The sequence below is a fragment of the Balaenoptera ricei genome, chromosome 2 (assembly GCF_028023285.1).
Source record: "Balaenoptera ricei isolate mBalRic1 chromosome 2, mBalRic1.hap2, whole genome shotgun sequence".
In the NCBI taxonomy this organism is placed as follows: domain Eukaryota; kingdom Metazoa; phylum Chordata; class Mammalia; order Artiodactyla; family Balaenopteridae; genus Balaenoptera; species Balaenoptera ricei.
The window spans coordinates 84317329-84336086 of record NC_082640.1 but is presented as its reverse complement, the minus strand read 5'-3'; the positions used below and the strand labels follow the sequence as shown (position 1 = coordinate 84336086).

At 35.7% G+C, this 18758-nt stretch overlaps 1 protein-coding gene across 2 annotated transcripts in view; it reads right to left on the bottom strand.

Annotated features, from left to right (window-relative positions):
• Positions 1 to 234: 234 nt before the first annotated feature.
• DMXL2 (Dmx like 2) overlaps positions 235 to 18758 on the bottom strand; it is a 151295-nt gene continuing 132771 nt past the window's right edge. For both annotated transcript variants that reach the window (XM_059913301.1, XM_059913302.1), the window contains exons 30-44: positions 16128 to 16258; positions 15551 to 15636; positions 14919 to 15120; positions 13939 to 14056; positions 10269 to 10331; positions 8760 to 8846; positions 8554 to 8675; positions 7271 to 7409; positions 6548 to 6608; positions 6287 to 6414; positions 5657 to 5734; positions 4762 to 4853; positions 4004 to 4056; positions 2410 to 2627; positions 235 to 1674 (exon numbers count right to left, since the gene is read on the bottom strand). In XM_059913301.1, coding sequence (XP_059769284.1) covers positions 1465 to 1674; positions 2410 to 2627; positions 4004 to 4056; positions 4762 to 4853; positions 5657 to 5734; positions 6287 to 6414; positions 6548 to 6608; positions 7271 to 7409; positions 8554 to 8675; positions 8760 to 8846; positions 10269 to 10331; positions 13939 to 14056; positions 14919 to 15120; positions 15551 to 15636; positions 16128 to 16258 — 1788 coding nt within the window. In that variant the 3' untranslated portion in view covers positions 235 to 1464. The remainder of the gene's footprint in view (positions 1675 to 2409; positions 2628 to 4003; positions 4057 to 4761; positions 4854 to 5656; positions 5735 to 6286; positions 6415 to 6547; positions 6609 to 7270; positions 7410 to 8553; positions 8676 to 8759; positions 8847 to 10268; positions 10332 to 13938; positions 14057 to 14918; positions 15121 to 15550; positions 15637 to 16127; positions 16259 to 18758) is intronic.

The following is an 18758-nucleotide window of genomic DNA, read 5'->3' as shown; positions in this document are numbered from 1 at the left end:
TTCTGTCTGGTCACCGCTGTATCCCGTTTCCTAGAAGGGCTTCTGATATAGAAGGCACTCATAAATATTTGAGTAAATGAATGAACTGCCTAATACCTTAAGAATTCTCTCACAGTTAAGCATTTTATCAAAGTTAAAATGATCTCAACTGTTAAAAATATTATCAAAGAATGCCAGACCAAACTGAGGTAAAACTCTAACAAATAACATTTATTTTTCTTTTACATATGTATTTCACAGCCCAAACACCACATTGCCTTCAGAGAAAGGTGCTCTTATGCCATTATATTTTACTATATACTGCACAGGCATTAAACATTCTCATTAACGTGATGAGACAATTTGCTGGTAAACATTTAAACACAGACATTGGTTTCAATACTTCAAGAACATATTTTTGGTCATAACCAAGAAGTACATCAAAATATGACAACACTGGCTAATATTTTTCAAGCAAATAATATTTAACTCTCTGCATAGTTTATACAATAGGCTGTGGTAATAAATAATATCACCAATCTCATCAACTATTAACTGGCCACGAAAAGCCTAACATTCATTTTAATTATGATATGAAATGCTCTATTGGTATAGTTTCAACATAGCCTTAAAATGTTGTGGGTGTTTTAACCTTGAATACGTGAAAAGAAAAAGTACTAAACTGGACTAAAAAAGAAGTACTAACTTGGTATGTTTTGGTTAACTACCAATATGTCATGTCCACGTATTACATTCCTAACATGAAGGCAAATATTTAAATAGAAAAACTAGCAGTCCAAAAAATGTGAATGTGCAAATTGTGAGGAAAACATTGCATTTAAATTTGCACTCATTTGCAAATTACAGTACTAGATCAGTATAAACACTAACAGGAAAAATATTCAGCAGGAAAGAATGGGAACGACCTCTCACAGCAGAGAACTAGTCACTGTGCGCTGCTGCAAAGTGTGCTTACACGCAGCTTACAGTGTGTGTCTGGTGTCCTGGAGCTTCTAACTCCTTATGACTATTCTTCATTCAACAAAGGAGACTGCAGGCATGCTTCAATCAGTGGTAAGAATAGGAAGAAAAACCTGAAACAGCAACATTTTCTTTCTTGATTTGGTGTAAAGGTCCTTCTCATTATTATAACTAACTTACTTATATGCTAACTTCTAACCTCAAATGTTTTCTGAATCAGGTTTGCTAAATGCTGTAAAGAACAGCTACCCTTCATACAATACTAGGTTTTGTTTTAAGTATGTCAGCATGATAAAAGGTACACATGCACAGTCATTCTACCAGCCCATATACACAAAACTCAGCCTAAAACTCAAGCTTGGATCAGATTCAAATTCTACACAGAGATTCTCTGTATTGTTTTCAATGGGTTAACAACTGCTTGGAAAGCAGAAATGCCTAATAATTTCTGCAGTGTGTTTTTTAATTGAAATGTTTATAAAAATAAAGCCCCAACCTTTAAGTCTATAGAATGTCAAGAATGCTATGAGGGATGTTAAAAGCACTGGGCAAAACCCTCGTTTTCAGCGTCCCGTCTGCCCCACAGGAGAAGATCCGGTTGCCCTGGGTGATGTCGATCTGCATGACTCCAGCCCCAAGGTTTCTGAATATGGACTGTTTAGCATGTTCATTTTTAAATGAATGAAGTAGGCCATGGCCTGTCAACCTCCAAACCTAGTTTAAAGAAAAAGTGAAAACAAAAAGTGTAAGTCATTTAAAAAAGAGAGAAAGAGACGAAAAAATTTTAAAAACATGGCCTTCACCTCTGTTCTCCCAGCCCAACTGATCTCATTAAAGCCCAACTTTCCTGTCCACTACCTCTTTCCTAACAGTTTACCTAACTGGAAATAATACCATTCACAGGGCTCATTTACCATCCTTACACTTCCCTGTACCTTCTTTCAAATTCCTCTCTTCACATCCTCTTGTTTCATATTAACCATATATACCCCATCTCTAATTCAATTAAATATTTCAGTTAATTCAGTTAAATACATTCCTAACGCTAAGTTAGGCCCTGGGACAATATAAAAGAACAGTACCACCTTGCTTCTCTGGAGACCTCAACTGTACAAAACAGAGTCAGGTACTGGAGGCAGAGGTGGGAAGAGGGGAGGGGGATGATGTGAGAAACCAAACTCATGTCATCAAAAAATCGATGCATTAATTAAACTCATACACTTACTCAGAGTTCTTTAAAGCTTTTTAATGACCTGAGAGTATACTGAGATTGATTATCTGGATTTCTAGATCCTAACAATTTAGAAAGAACCACACAGAAGTAAGGGAGGAAGCAATATTTGCACGAAGAGGGCGGTGAGTTTTTTGGTTTGGTTCCCCCTCCCCAATCAATCTTGACAGCAGGTAAAGATAATATTTAGCACATTCCAACCTCTTGTACTGACTCACCTTTATGTTACCTTCTGCTGAACCTGTAGTAAAATATTCCTCACAGGGATCGAGAGCCAGCGCCTTAATTGCAGAGTCATGTGCCTGGAATGTGTGAATTAGCTGTCTCTGCCTGATGTCAAAAATGCAGATGTAGCCTTTCCTGCCTCCAGATATTAGGAGTTGCTGTTTTGGCGCGTACTGAAGCACTGTGGCACCATGATCATGGCATGTGAAACCTGAAGAAAAACATCAAGAGCCTTTCCCAAATGATGTCTACCTTAGCGCTTCTGGTAATATTTAAATGCACATTTAAGTAATATAGAAATTACTGTCACATTTTCCCTTCTAATTTCTATAATCATGATCAAAGTATTAAAAAAGATGGCAAGCAATGACAGAAAAAACATCTTATACATAATCTCAGTATGACAACACACACCCATATACACAGGAAGTTTAAACTTTATGCCCAAACTAAGTTATACTGTCTCATAAGAATGTAGAAGCAAAAGTGCAGAGGAGAACAAGCTTCTCAATGATACTCAATGTCTTCATTAATACCCACCAATAACAAGTATTTACCCTTTCCCAGTTCCTGCCTATACATAAAACCTCATCAGAAGTTCTTCTCTATAGCACAGGGAACTATATTTAATATCCTGAGATAAACCATAATGGAAAAGAATATGAAAAAGAATATATGTATAACTGAATCACTTTGCTATAAAGCAGAAATTAACACAACATTGTAAATCAACTATACTTCAATAAAATGTTTTTTTTTTTTAAAGTCCTTCTCAGCTAAGTAATTGAAACTACACTAGTGTGAAAATTACCAGCCCCAAGTTAAGGAGTTAACCTTCCCAGGACTCTCTGCATTCTAATATGATTAACAACCTTCCCAGGACTCTGTGCATTGTAATGTGATTAACACCTTAAACTAATATGTGGCAAATCTTTAAGAGATATTAATAATTATTCGCCAAAAACAAAGACTATTGCAATCAAAACTGGGAAATAACTACATCTTTCAAAATACACGTCAGCATAGTAAAAGACTCAAATCTTTTTTTTTTTTTTTTTTTTTTTTAACAAAGTCCGCCTAGCTATCTTTAACCCAAACTTACTAGAGCTTTGAGCACTCTTGGTGGTATTATGTGAAAGAGTGATCTTTAGGACAGCGATGTGGAAAACACTGTCTTAAAAGGAATAATGTTTAAATGGCATTATTCAGATTTCTAATGATAAGGCTGACTTTTACTTTACAGTCAGATTTAATTCTTTGAAATATGACCTCATTTCTGTTGAGCTCAAGGAATACTTTGCAACTGATTTCTTCAGCAGCCTTGTTAGTAGTGCCGCTCTCCATACCATATTTTCTGAATGGAATACAACACAAAGATTATTCTAGGCTAGCTGGGTTTCTGTGACCATACATATTTACCTCAGCAAGGTAGCCAGAAATTCTAGTTAACTTTTAGAATTTTATTCACTCTATACATTTTCCCATTTTTAACCCGTGAATAAACACGCACTGGATTTACTGGTTAAAATAAAACCAGGAAAGCATTCTTTCACAGTGTACTGAAAATCAAAGACTTAGCTCACTTACCATGAATGAGGCTGTTTCCGGGTGATATCAATGTGTCCCAGAGGCATACATTTCTAATAAAGAAACAATAACAAAAATACATCATAAACAAATTGTTCTAAGTCATCACTGGGATAAACTGCGTCTTTACATCAAATATTTTTACTTATTGAATCTTATGTTGTTTTGTTCACTCACATTTATAAAGCAGTGATTCTCAACTAGGATGAGGGTAGAGTTTGGGACTGGGGATATGTCTCTTCCAAGAGTTTATCCTTTTCAAACTACAGGGTCTGTCTCACATGGTCCCACCTAACTCTGCTCCATCTCATCCCCCGGCCCTATCTCTTTTCCATTATCACTCCACGGAAAATGAGACATGATTTCCTGAGTAGAAGAGATGCTTCTATATCCTTGGGGGTAAACACTGCAGGGAAATGAGAGGTGTTATTCATGGGCACATGTTGCCAATGAAAACAATCTGAGGCAAAGAAAATGTTGAGAATGATGGCTACAGAGCCTCAAAAACTTGACAGTATTAACAGCAATTAAAAAAATAGCTTTAACATAAAAATTCCACATACTTCTTAGTAGATTACATTAGGAGTAATTTTGGTCTTTCTCTTTTTGGTAAGGAAAACTACTTGAAGAATTATGTAACAAAGTTTTTGTATTCCTGAGGTGGAAAAACCTGACTAAATAGAAATCCATACTTTCTAGCAAGAATACCTTTCTGCCTAAAATATGCTTATTTCTTTTTTGCATCTCTGTCAACCTACCTATTGTCATTGGACTGTCCAGATGTGGCAACTAGACTTGAAGAGGTAACAAATGCAAAGTCACTTGTGGCTTTACTGTGGCACTGCCAACTCTATGGGAACAAAGTGCAGCTGATGTTATCTCAAAATCCAGCAAAATGTGGTACAGTACACACACACAGCTCTGCTAATCATATACTACATGCATGAGCTAAGAACATTTTTTAAAATCTAGAATAAAAATAAGTGATAAGAGGATTAGCTGTCATCTGCATGTTACTTGGTTAATACCCAATAATTTTTTAAAACTGGAAGAGCTGGCAGAAACATGGAATTAAAGGTTATGTTTTTTAGATTATGTAACAAAGGAATAAAACACCAAGTACATGAACTTAACCTTACAGCCTCGCCGTGCCCCGACCCTCCAAGTGCAGACATGCTTGTCTGCATCACCACATGTTCTAACATGATTTGGATTAATGGATGAAGTGGCCTATTGGGAGTGGTTATTTTATAATCTAATAAGAAACATTCTGGAGCAAACTGGCATACATGGAACCTGTCTGGTTCTTAATACAGTACCTAAAACGAATCACTATAAAACTCTATCACTAAGAAGTCAGAGATTTCAAAACAGATAAAAGTTAATAAAAATGTATCCTGAATAAGACCACACACAGAGAAGGCCCCTAAAAATTTCAAATATAATGGTCACCCTTCAAGCTGTGTAAAGCAAGTTTTTTGCGTTTTAGTCATTTCAGTCTAAAACTAGGGCAATGATGGTGCTGGGCCGTGGCTGCTGGACAGAGTGGTCCCTTTCCCAACAGATCCACCAATGGGATTCGCTGTCTGAAACAAACACTTCACAAACAAAGTGGCCTCCGTATGCGCTCTGCGAATGCTGAGTGATACTTACCATGTAAGGTTTGGGATTTGATGCAGTTTGGTTTACTTGCCAGATACTCAGAAAACCCTCTCCGTCTGCGACACCACACTGTAAGAATGGTGTAAATATTAAACACAGCTTCTGAGTAGCCATATCGAAGGTAAAATCATTTATGAAACGGAGAGTTACTCAGTCCCCACTTAACCAACATTCTGCCTATACCTATGCTCCTGCTGCTGTAGTTCTCAAGAAAGCCCAAGTACTGTAAATATCCTGCCACCTTTTAAATGCTTTTCCATGCCTGTTTCACTGTTTTCCTCCAAACTTCTGTAGCAGAACTTAGTAAGAAACTGGAAGGTTTCTCTTAGGTGTCTGACTCTGCACACAGGCACCATCAACACACTCAACAGAAACAGAATTCTTTACCCTCACAGAATATTTAGTATCTGTAAGTAGATGATTAATTAATCCACACAAAATTCTGTGGATTTATGCTTTTATTGAGAGCCAAGGGGCTATATAAACACACCATCAAACTGCCTGCTCAACTTAAATCCAGAGTGACTGAATTTGTTTTTAAGTGTAGTTTTACTAGCTATTTACTCATAAATATCTGCAATTCTTTTCAGACAAGTTTAGCAGTAACCCCCAGGAACTAACCTTGTTGCCTTGTGAATTGAAATATAATCTGGTAACTCTTGCATTGCCAGCTTGGCGGAAACAGACAAGCTGCTGAGGTCTTGTCCATTCAAACATTCGTACACTGCCATCCTGAGCACCTGTAAGATCTGAGATGCAAAAGCAAAAGCAAAAAATAAGAAACAAAGCTGAAGAAAGAGTTCCAACATTTCCCATTCTATAAGCCAACTTCAAAATGATAGAGATCACTTGCAGTCCTTTGATCATAAATAATATACTTACAGTATTGATGGACTGGGTGTGAGGTCGTTCTCTTAACATTATGTAGATTCCTTTTCATAAGCTTTAAAAGAAGATAAAAATGAATTTCTTTTGCAACACAGAAGAAATAAGGAAGGATATGATTCAGGCCAACTCTAATTCTGATAACAGTTATTCTCTTACACTGGATTATTACTAAAATAAATAAACCCTGTTGTGGATTTTCTGACCCACTAAATATACGACACTTGTCTGAACAGGCTGGGAAAGCATAGTCACTTACTGGCGTGCCCTGGTCTGCGTGGACTGTGAGGATACCAAGCTGCTTCATCTAGTGATAAAGGGAACTCTCCTCCAAGTGCCCCTCCCTGAGGGCAATCAGGAGTATCTCCAGATTCTTCAGAGCAGAACATGAGAATGGGACCCCTTTAACTACAGTGACTAACAACAATGTTATTGATGCATTTTTCAAACACTTACAGTAGACACAAATTCCTCTCTATCTCTGCTTTACCACTTTGTGCCTCTGTTTGCTCATCTATAAAATGAAAACCACTTAGGGTTGTTATAAGAAAAAGCATGCGCCTGACATAAAGAAATTCACAGCATGCTAGCTATCATTATTATGGTGTACTAACTGTTCACTGCCTCTGACCTTCAGCATCATTCCTATGTCAAAGTGATTTCAACCTATTTTTGAGCGAGTCCATATCCAGAAACCATACCTAATAGTAAAGAACATACCACACTAGCTCCAATGCTAGTCTGCCCACTGCCCAGCCACGGCAGAGATGAAGATGGATGCACCTGACTTGCTGAATGGGATGTTGCACTGGGTTGATAAAGAGCTGTAGTGGAACCACGATAATCAATATCATCTGAACTGTGGAAAACATTCATGTGTTACTGTGACAGTTCCATTTTCTCAACACAAATTCCAATTACAGAGCTTTTTATCTATCTGAAGGACAGTCTTTATTTAAAAAAAAAAAAAATGTATCAATATCCATAATAAAAACATAGGTACAAGTCCTAATCATCACCAATTTTAGTACTGGTTAACTTTTTCCCCTTAGGCAAAATATAAGTTTAGTCTAATGTCTGGGGGAATTTTATTGCTGCACAAATTAGAACAAATGTTTGTTTTGAAGTATTTAACACAGATTTTCTTTTTATCCTGTAGAGAAAAAGACTGTATGTTCTCTTCAAGTACAGAGATCCCATTTATAAAATTCAAACATTTTAAAGAAATTTGAGTTAAAAGTTTTCTTAAACTTAGGTACTAATTATCACATTAAATGTTAAAGTAATTTTTATGATGGGCCATATCATATTACATGGTTACATCTACTCTGAAGTATGACTGAAACCTAGTTGTATTATATACTAACGAGACAGAAACAGAAATGAAAGAGGCTATCATGGCACCACTCCCAGTACATAAAATTTCCGAGAGTCTGGAGAAAAGCAAGAGGGAGGGAAAACATGGAGGAGAAACCCCAAAATAGGAAAGCGTTACTGCACCCTTGGTACAGTGTCCATAGTTTTACTGAAAAGTAAAGTTGGCTACATTTTTATCTGAAAAGAAGGTATGCTTATAGAGAGATAATCAAGAAGAAACACTGAAAACTACTCAGTAAATGTGACTCATCAATCAGTCTAATATATTGGTGTATTCTGCTTTTTATGGTAATTATCCAGATCAGCTGAATCTATTGAATATTGTGTAATTTCTGACATTTCTTTGGGGTTAAATGTCAAAGTGGCAGTTGTTAGTGTTAGGCTCTGGTGTTGGGGATTATTCTGACTCAAACATTATGAATAATTCAGGGTCTAATGGAAGAAGTAGGAGTAATTTGTACACTGATGTAAGCAGAGCCCTTTATTGGCAGCTAAACCAATTATGTTTGTCTCCTTACCAAAGAAATACATAGTTTTCAAGACAACTGAAATCAAGTGCATAACCACTTAATAGGTTCTTTTTGAAGAAGACTACATTTAAAATTGATTACATAAGGCAAGCAAACCTTTTGGATTCTCTGTCATATTCTTCTCCAATCCATATGTATGACTGACAGGCCAGTAGAGAAGTAATATCAAGTTCTTGTACATCATGCGTTGAAGCCAAAACAATTTCATTACAGTTTGCCTGTAAAGCAAACGCAAAGTCAATAATTTAAGCAATTTCACTAAAACAAAGTACTACATTCTTTATAATGACTAAAGATTTTACCTTATTAACAGAAAATGCCATGATCATATCTGACTCCTTATGAATGATTTTTGCCTTTCCTCCTGGATAGCCCAGATCTGCTTCAACCTACAAGACATTTGTCAGCAGTTTTAGTTGTTGCAGCACAGCTCCATACAGATATATGTACATCCCACAAAACTTAAAAGGAGGACAAGAAGAAAATGTAGCAGTAGCAGCAGCAGCAAGAAAAAAGGTACCAGTAATTTTAGTGTGTTGAAAATTAGCTGTGGAATTAGCTTAGATTCTCTGATGCCCTGTAATCACCCCAATTACAAAAATTTCCATTGTGATTACAGGATACGAGTAACTGTCACAAAAGATAGCTAACATAATTTTCATTAGTATTTATAACAGTAACGTGTCTCTTATCTCTTCCAAAAGTGCACAAAGATACAGCAGTAAGAATGTGAGAGAAAAAGACACAATCAGAAAGACAAAGGAGTCACATAAGAAGTGAAATATTTTTAAATAAGGGTGATGAGATAGGAATAAGAAGTTGGGTAGAAGAACAGTTAGAAAGTAATGAAGGAGGGCTTCCCGGGCGGCACAGTGGTTAAGAATCCACCTGCCAGGGGACACGGGTTCAAGCCCTGGTCTGGGAGGATCCCACATGCCGCGGAGCAACTAGGCCCCTGCGCCACAACTACTGAGCCTGCGCGTCTGGAGCCTGTGCTCCGCAACAAGAGAGGCCGCGATAGTGAGTGGCCCCCGCTTGCCGCAACTAGAGAAAGCCCTCGCACAGAAACGAAGACCCAACACAGCCAAAAATAAATATAAAAAAAAATGCAATAAAATTAAAAAAAAAAAAAGCTAACTATTATTGTTATTAAAAAAAAAAAAAAAAAAAAAGAATCCACCTGCCAATGCAGGGGACACAGGTTCAAGCCCCGGTCTGGGAAGATCCCACATGCCGTGGAGCAACTAAGCCCGTGTGCCACAACTACTAAGCCTGTGCTCTAGAGCCCGCAAGCCACAACTACTAAGCCCGTGTGCTTAGAGCCCGTTCTCCGCAACAAGGGAAGCCACCACAATGAGAAGCCTGCACACCGCGACTAGAGAAAGCCCGTGCGCAGCAACGAAGACCCAATGCAGCCATAAATAAATAAATTTTTTTTAATTAAAAAAAAAAGAAAGTAATGAAGGAGATTGATGAGAGGAAGGTGTAATGCTTAGAGTTGAAGGTGATGGGGAGAAAAGAAGAGGCAGAATCAAGAAAGAGGCAAGAAAATACAATCATGTTTAAGAACAGATGGGGAAAAGGGACAGAACTGAAGATGGAAAAGGAAGCAAGAAAGGGAAGAACCAATGGCAAGAAAGATCAAGCTGGACACAGTGGAGCTTCTCCTACCCTGTGCCAGTGAGGTGTGTGGGAGCAGTGAGCACTCTGACTAGTTAGCCAGCTGGGCAGGTCATGATTAGTATCAGAGATGAGGGGTTAGCTCCTTGAATTTTAAAGAATGAGCTAAATTCGAGAGCGTGGAATACTACCTTGATGTGGCAATCTTCTGCTATGCAGTTTTGTTTGACCTGCTCCACATGTTCTTCTATAGACTAAACAACACCACACCGTCACAAACACAAAACACATGCATGAAACGGAATTATTAAAAAAATGAAAGTTTTCAAACTGAAACGGTTGCTCCATCACTTGATGGTAAAAATGAATTTGCAAGCTTTAAAATGAATTTAAAAGCACATCAAGAAAAAAATTAAACTGAGTAAAATGTGATGTCATCAGAAAAAAACAACACAAAGCAAAACAGGCAAAATTAATGTATTACATATATAAAAGCAATTTCAAAATAAAAATTCATTATTTGTATGTCAGTTATGTAACTTGGAAGTTCTAACTTAAACTGTAATCTCTAAAAATAAAACCTACTTGTACAAGCAGATGCATCCTCTACTACATAGATTCCTAACCTATAGGGGTTTATTTCAAATAAATAAAAACTATTTTTTTCTAAACACAGATTAAAAGTACTGATAATTATTTCACTCTTACTCATAAGGAATATATCCATGAAGAGACAGTCAAGGATTAAAATTCACATCAACCATTACACTATACATAATCTTATGATTTTCTCCTTATAAGTAAATGTTTGATGAGATGAGGCATGGGAAAGAAATCACACAAATAACTTGCTTCTGGTTGATGACAGGGCCATTAGGAATGGCTATAATCAGAAGCAATATTTCTGCTGTGCTGTGGAAACCTCTGAAGGTTTGATCAGAGCAATACATTCCTACCAATACTTCCCTGAAGTGCCTGCTTCTCTTTCAGCCAACAGGACCCCAATTCTCCATGCCTTGTGCAACTGCTCAAGGGCTGCTGCAGCTGACACTGAAGGAATGGTACACGTGTGCAAGGGCCAACTCAGCAAAAGCCAAACTGCAGAAGAACCTATTTGCCTTTAATCAAGTGGCTAAGTTTGCCACATTTATCCATTTCACAAAAAGTTGTTTTGTGGAATAGTCTTCTCTAACATACTCAGTGAGTAAAAATACCTTCTTCTGAATATACCTAAAATTTCAGCATTTCTCAGAATTTTATTTTTATTAAGTAATTTTTAAAAATTAGCCAATTTTAGCATTCTTAGGATTATTTTGCCAGTTTTGCTAATTAATCAATTCACTGAATTTACCAAATTTATTGACCACCAATATCCTATTTAACAATCTAAAAAGATAAAACACTCTTATTAAATGGGTAGTTTTAATAAGTTCTGCGTATTTCTTAACTAAGTGACCAATTTTACTTTGCCTCAAGAGCTTTCACATTGTTTTCATAATTTTTTTCGTAAATGAAAACCATTTTTCAGCAGATATGTGCTATTCAATACAGTAGCCACTAAACACATATAGCTTTAAATTTAAATTAAAGAAAATAAAAAATTCAGTTCCTCAGTCACACTAGCCCACTTCAAGTGCTCAATAACCACATGTGGCTGGTGACTACTATACTGTACAGAACAGACATAAATTTCCATTATCAACAGAAAGTTCTATCGGACTGCATGCAACAAGATATTAATTTCATTCAATAATTTAAAATTCAAAGGTACAAAAGGGTACATGATAAAAATTCTTCCGTCCAGACTCCCAGCCATGTACTTCCCTTCCTGGAGCCAACCAATGCTTACACAGCATTTTAAGAAATGTTCAATTTATCTCTGTCCCACCTCCCTGTACATGGAGAGCCTCTTCTGGTAGAAAAATAGAAAAGAACACACAGCTTGGGCTGCTGATCCCAAGAGCACAGAAATGGAGGGGCATAAAGAAGGGGAGGTAAGGGGCAGAATCGGGGAGAAACTTGGTTAAGGAAGAGGGAAACCAGAAAGGAGACAACAGGTCCTCAAGAGCAAGACAAGAGTCTGAGGGTCCCAGCAACCTAGACCCAGTCTTTCCATAGCACTCTGAGGCTCTGACAATCCAATGAAACAAAACTGCTAGAAACCTTATGAATAATTACAACATATCACTGTGTTTAATAATTTGAAGAACTAACAACTCAGAAAATTGATCCTTCAATGAACTCTCTTTCTGTGAATAACAGAGCCCTAAGTGAGCAAGTATCTTTTATCTTAAATCTATTTCTTAGATTTCTGTATCTTATTTTATAGAACTCAGTATCACTATAGGAAATGCAATAAACAATGGATTAAACGAAAGAGGAAATGAATTTGGCTCTGATTCCCCTAACAAAACCCTACATCAGTAATTTCAATACCATTGGGGCCTTTTGTTATCAAATAAGCTTATAAGACACAAAAGAATCTCTACAGTTCACTCCTCTAATTCCTCACTTAAGTACATAATTTTTAAATCTACAGAAAAAATAAATGACTGTTCACAGGACTGCCCACAATGACCATCCAGGTAAGTGGGTAGTGGAAAGAAAAGAACAAATCTGGTCGGTTCTGCTGCTCTAGGTATGGAGAACATTTGAGAAGCAGTTCTATATGCTACCTTGGGAAACTGAGCCACATAGACTGTCCCTCTCGGTTTTCACTTTTCTAAGTGAAATATAATTCATTTTTCTTTTCTCATAGTTTTTGTTGCCAAATCTTTTTTTTTTTTTTTTTTAAAGATTTATTTATTGATTGATTGATTACTATGTTGGGTCTTCGTTTCTGTGCTAGGGCTTCCTGTAGTTGTGGCAAGCGGGGGCTACTCTTCATCGCGGTGTGCGGGCCTCTCACTGTTGTGGCCTCTCTTGTTGCGGAGCACAGGCTCCAGACGCGCAGGCTCAGTAGTTGTGGCTCACGGGCCTAGTTGCTCCGCGGCTTGTGGGATCTTCCCAGGCCAGGGTGCGAACCCGTGTCCCCTGCATTAGCAGGCAGACTCTCAACCACTGCGCCACCAAGGAAGCCCTGTTGCCAAATCTTTAATCACATGTGACACTCTACTCTGAACACTACTCTCCAAACTGCTCATTACCTCATTAAATAGCCAAATGGACTGAAATGCTTATATATAAAACATCTGTGTACCCCTCATTTTATAATGAAGAGATCGTTTTAAGTTCTAAAGTGTCACTCTCTCAAATTCATGATTCTTCTTGAATCCTGTATGGCATTACATTATTAACTTATGTATAGCTTAAAAATCACCATGCAATGTAGAATCTCTGCCTCACTTTGTAAATGCAATCAATCTTCCTTCATCATATTTAGTGTTTCTGTAGTTTAATCTCTCTCACAAAATTATTCTACAGTTTATGCTGTTCATTTTTAAATGCTAAACAAATAAAAATGCTTTTAAAGGGTTATGCTGTATTTTCAATTAAATGATATTCAGAGAATCATAACATAGAGTATACTCATTTATATACTAAGTTCCCCAAACCATCCCTCACAATGTTTATTACATATGTAAAGGCCCAATGGCAAATATTATAAAGGACATACTAACTTTCACCTGATTATACAGGATTTATCGAAGGACCTATGTTGTTTCATTGTTATGAAATAAAAATTGTACGTTTTTATCTTAAAAAAAAATTCTCTGTAGTTTGATAAACTATTACCTATGATGTATGAAAGATAATGAGTTCCAACCAAAAGTAAATTTCAAATAAATCAAGCTGGCTTCATTAGAAATGTTAAAGAAAACAAACAAAAATTACAAGAGAGAATATTTTTTTCTAAAATACCTCACTCTGCTTTCTTTTCTTAGTGAAAATATATCTAATAAATGTCTGTTGAAGTACTTCTTGTTTAACAAGGAAATGCCAAAGTCGTTTGACTGGAAGCGCAGAAGAATCCCGGGATCTAGTTTAAAAGAAAAAAATCAACATATCACACTATTTAGTCTATATTCTAGTCTATAGAAAATGTTTCATTATTTGCAGATAATTTTTTTAAAACCTCCATTATTGCAAAGAAGATACAGCATTAAGCTCAACAAAATTTTATAATTTATAATTTATTTCACTTTTAATTTTTAGTTCTACAAATCATTCCTTCATCTAGCAATTAATTCTCTAATTACAGATTCTCTAAATGGACAGGTTGGGCTGAGAGTCAATTGAATCTCATTATTCTCTTTTTAAATTATACTTTAGGTTGGTTCTGTTGGTTACAGCATATCACCAATGAATATAAATGAATATAAAGTCCCACATTTCATTTTTAACAGCCTAACAAGCCTAACAAGCTAAAAATCCTTGCTCTTTCAAGCTTATGAGCAATACTCTAAATCATGGCTGGCTGCCTCAAAAAAAGCATGCTGCTTATCAAAAGGGGCCTAGATGGACAGATAGAAGATCAAAACATCAATAAAAACCTTACTGTGTTTACTATTAAATTACTGACAAAAGGTCAGTAGCACCTTGTTTGAATATGTAGATTGTTATCCCAAAACATTTCTGTTAAGAGTTCCTAAAATGATGACAAAAATAAAGGTTTTGTCCTGATTATAAAATTAGTATGTCTACTGAAGTATAGGTAATATGGGAAAAATAATTTTTATCCAGATTTCTGATATTTTCCTTGGCATATACTGCTAGAAATAGTATTGCAAGTTCAAATTTATGAGTGTTTTGAAGGCTACTGGCATATTATTTTGCCAAACTGACTTCCAAAAAGGTTAAACCAAGCTACACTCTCATTACCATTGTAAGAGAATTCTTACTTGAATGGAGTATTTTCAGGTTCTAGCATTGCTTTATTTCGAAGAATTGCTGGTCCAGCTCCTACTGAAAGGTCAGTTGGATATGTGTTGACATAGTTGGGGGGAGGACCTTCAAATTGATCCATTTTCTCTTGCAAGATCTGCTCCCAATTCTCCAAGTTTTTAATCACAGCAATACCTAATGGTGATGTTACAGGCAACTCTAAAATGTAATAGAATATGATATTTTACTTTGATTAAAAATGTTGACCATCACCACATATTTACAAGATCCAAATTCTTAGAGCCAAAATTTCTGAAAATACAAATAAATCTGAAAATGTTAATCTAACACCATTTTGATATTTAATGCTTTGAACAAAACAGAAGACCAGCTTTCTAAAATGAGCTAAGAAAATGTTTAGCTTCTCCACGCTGGTTTCCTGGTTTTTCTTCCAACCTTCTAGGTCGTCAGTGATTCTTGCCATATGAATTAAAACCACAGAATGGAGCCTAAGATAAATAAGACCTCATAACATCTCCAATGCTGTATTTTTTTAGTACCAAATGTTCTTTTATATGGATTTTGTAAAGAGAAACTTGATGATAATTTGTTGTATTTAATAACATTAATTTTCAAATTCCAAACTTACCAGAGAATTCCAATCCAGCGATGGGAAAGAAATTCTTGACATTGTGAAGTACTAGCTTAACCATTGTCAAATGTAGAAGAGCCCAGCTGTTCAAAGGGACAAAAAAAAAAAAATCTCCTTAATTGAAAAATAAAATCATGAGAATATAGTACTGATCCCTGTCAACTGTTTGGCCCAATCTCCCACCCAGAAAAAAAGCTGTTTTTTTCTAACAACTTACTATTAAAAAAGAGTACCTTTGTAGTCTGAAAATAAAAGATATGCAACAATGTATTACACTTGCACTATCTGAAATACCTAATGGAAAGAGATTTACCACACAGCTACATGAAATTTAATAGCATATCAATAAATTATGTATTTTTTCTCACTAAAAATGTTTGTGCCAGCTATTCTTTGAAACTGGAGGTGAAATACTCTACTATCTAGCAATGTACCTCAAAGGTACAGAATTCCTAACCTGAAAACACAGGTCAGTTCTTGTATAAATTCATGAGAGTAATGTTGTTTAAAACTAGTAACATCAGGTACTTCTACAAAAGAAAAGACAAAAAGAAAAGAGGAAAGTTTTATTTACCTATAGGAGTTAGGGTCTTGGTGTTCCTGTATCTGTGTATCTGAAAAAAAAGCATCATCTTCTTCTTCATCACTATGAATGCTTTCATCAGAATCATATATAACTCCACTATCAGACAAAGGGAGAAATGGCTGCAATAAAATGTGAAGTTATTTTTAAATGTATAATTGGGTTATTTTTATCCTAACTTAATATTGAACATTTTAAATGGTGTCAACCTAAACTAAAATTTTCTTTTGAAAATGATACTAGACCTAGGAAAGTCAGGAAAACCAGGTTAAAACTCTCAGATTCAATAAAATAATGGAGTAGCTAGATACGACACAAATATTTTTTAAAATCAATGGTCTTTTTCTCATATATCAGCAATAACTAGTTCAAAAACTCTGAAGAAAAAAGGTGCATTAAATAACATAATACCAAAGGAAAAACTTTATGAAAACTGAAAGAGCTACAGTGAAGGAAATTACAAATCCCTCTAAAAGCTAAATAAGGAGACTGAAACATGTAAAAACTATCATTCTTTAATTTACAGGTTTTAGGTAATTGCAATAAAAATCCCCATGGGGATTTCTTTTCCTTTTTTGAAACTTGATAATGATTGTAAAGTTCATAGGGAAGAAAAAAATAGGTAAGATTAGCTAAGAAATCTTTCTAAAGTGAAAGATACTATTTCTTAGTGGATATTAAAATAAGTAATTAAAATAAGTGCAGTCTAGCAATTGATCAGTGGAAAAATATAGTCCAAGAAGAGTATATAAATAAGAAATTAATATATGACAAATATAACATCTTTTAAGTCGTTGGGAGGAAAGGAAGGACAACCAGTGTAAGTGTGAGAACAGAAGATAAAGAGGGCACCCAAAGTCTGATCTTCACTTCATTTTAGATCAACAGGAGAGTTAGAAATTAAAAAAGAGAGTTAAAAGTTAAAAAGAATTAGGGGGAAGATGGGCTTCCCTGGTGGCACAGTGGTTAAGAATCCGGGTTCAAGCCCTGGTCTGGGAAGATCCCACATGCCGTGGAGCAACTAAACCCATGTGCCACAACTACTGAGCCTGCGCTCTAGAGCCCGTGAGCCACAACTACTGAGCCCGCGTGCCGCAACTACTGAAGCCCGCGCGCCTAGAGCCCGTGCTCCACAACAAGAGAAGCCACCACAATGAGAAGCCTGTGCACCGCAACCAAGAGTAGCCACCACTTGCAGCAACTAGAGGAAAGCCTGCGCGCAGCAACAAAGACCCAACATAGCCAAAAATTAATTAATTAATTAATTAATTTAAGAAAAGAATGAGGTGGAAGAGAAGGTGGAGGAAACAAAGGAGGAGAAGATAACAAAAGTAAACATTTATTAGTGGAAAGGACTTTCTCTGCTTAAAAACAATGCAACAAATCATTTTTAAAAGTATGGATAGACATGACTAACTTTTAAAAACTTCTGTATGTCAAAAGCATAAAATTAAAAGGCAAATAAATCATTTTTTAAAAGTATGGATAGACATGACTAAATAAACTTTTTAAAACTTCTGTATGTCAAAAATATAAACAAAATTAAAAGGCAAAGAATCTGGAAAAGGTATCACAAGTAAGATAAATTGTTAATATCCTTAATAAATAAAGAGTTCATTAAAAGTAAGGAAAAACATTACAATTCCAATAGATAATTTTGTTCAGAACATGAACAGTCAATTCCTCACAGTAGAAAACCTAATGGCAATAGGTTCATTAACATTTTTTGATATCACTAATAGGAAATAAAAATTATTTAATCAAATTAACAAAAATGAAACAGGAATACTTAATGAGGGTAAAGTCAGATGCGTGCTCACTATTCTCAAGAGAGTATAAATCAGTAATCTGAAGATATATATCAAAAGATATATATATAAATATATATATATATATATATTTCAGATATATATCTGAAATAATCAGAATGTGAACAAGGCTTATCTAAAAAGATACTAATCTCAGCATTATTTATAAAAATGGAAAAATAAATACAGCAAATACTGATAGGCAAATGGTTATATAAACTATAGTATACTCATCAAGCTGAATAGTTATTTGGTCATTAGAAATGATATGTACCCAGAAACAAAGACAAACCCAGTAACAATGAGCACCCATACACCCACTTGTGGTTTCTAAATTATAATTTCCCACAAAAAGGAACCAGGTTCTTTGGAGGTTGTTCCCACTCTGGGGCAGGAAATATGCAAAATTAGCCTAGAATAACTTAAGCTAGAAAGAAAAGAAACTCAAAGACTATTGGAAGAGTTCTCAAAAAGATTCAGGAGCCAACTGGAAGAGGCTCTCATTGGCAAAGATGGGACAATCTGAACATCCATAAGAATAATAACTGTACTGGATTAAAATACATAAAATATGTTTAAATCCATAATATAACACAACTAATAACAAAACAAAGCTCACTGCTTCCTCTGAAGGATGCTAGAGAATCAACTCATCACTTTGAAAACTGGCACAAAAAGCAAAGAATAAAGCACTTTTCCTGTCTTTCTCTTTCAAAATGTAATTCAGGATAACCAAATAGGATGATGGAAGAAAGTATTCCAGCAAATAAATGAAGACTAAATGAGAAGATATATCATAATTTTAAAACTCCCC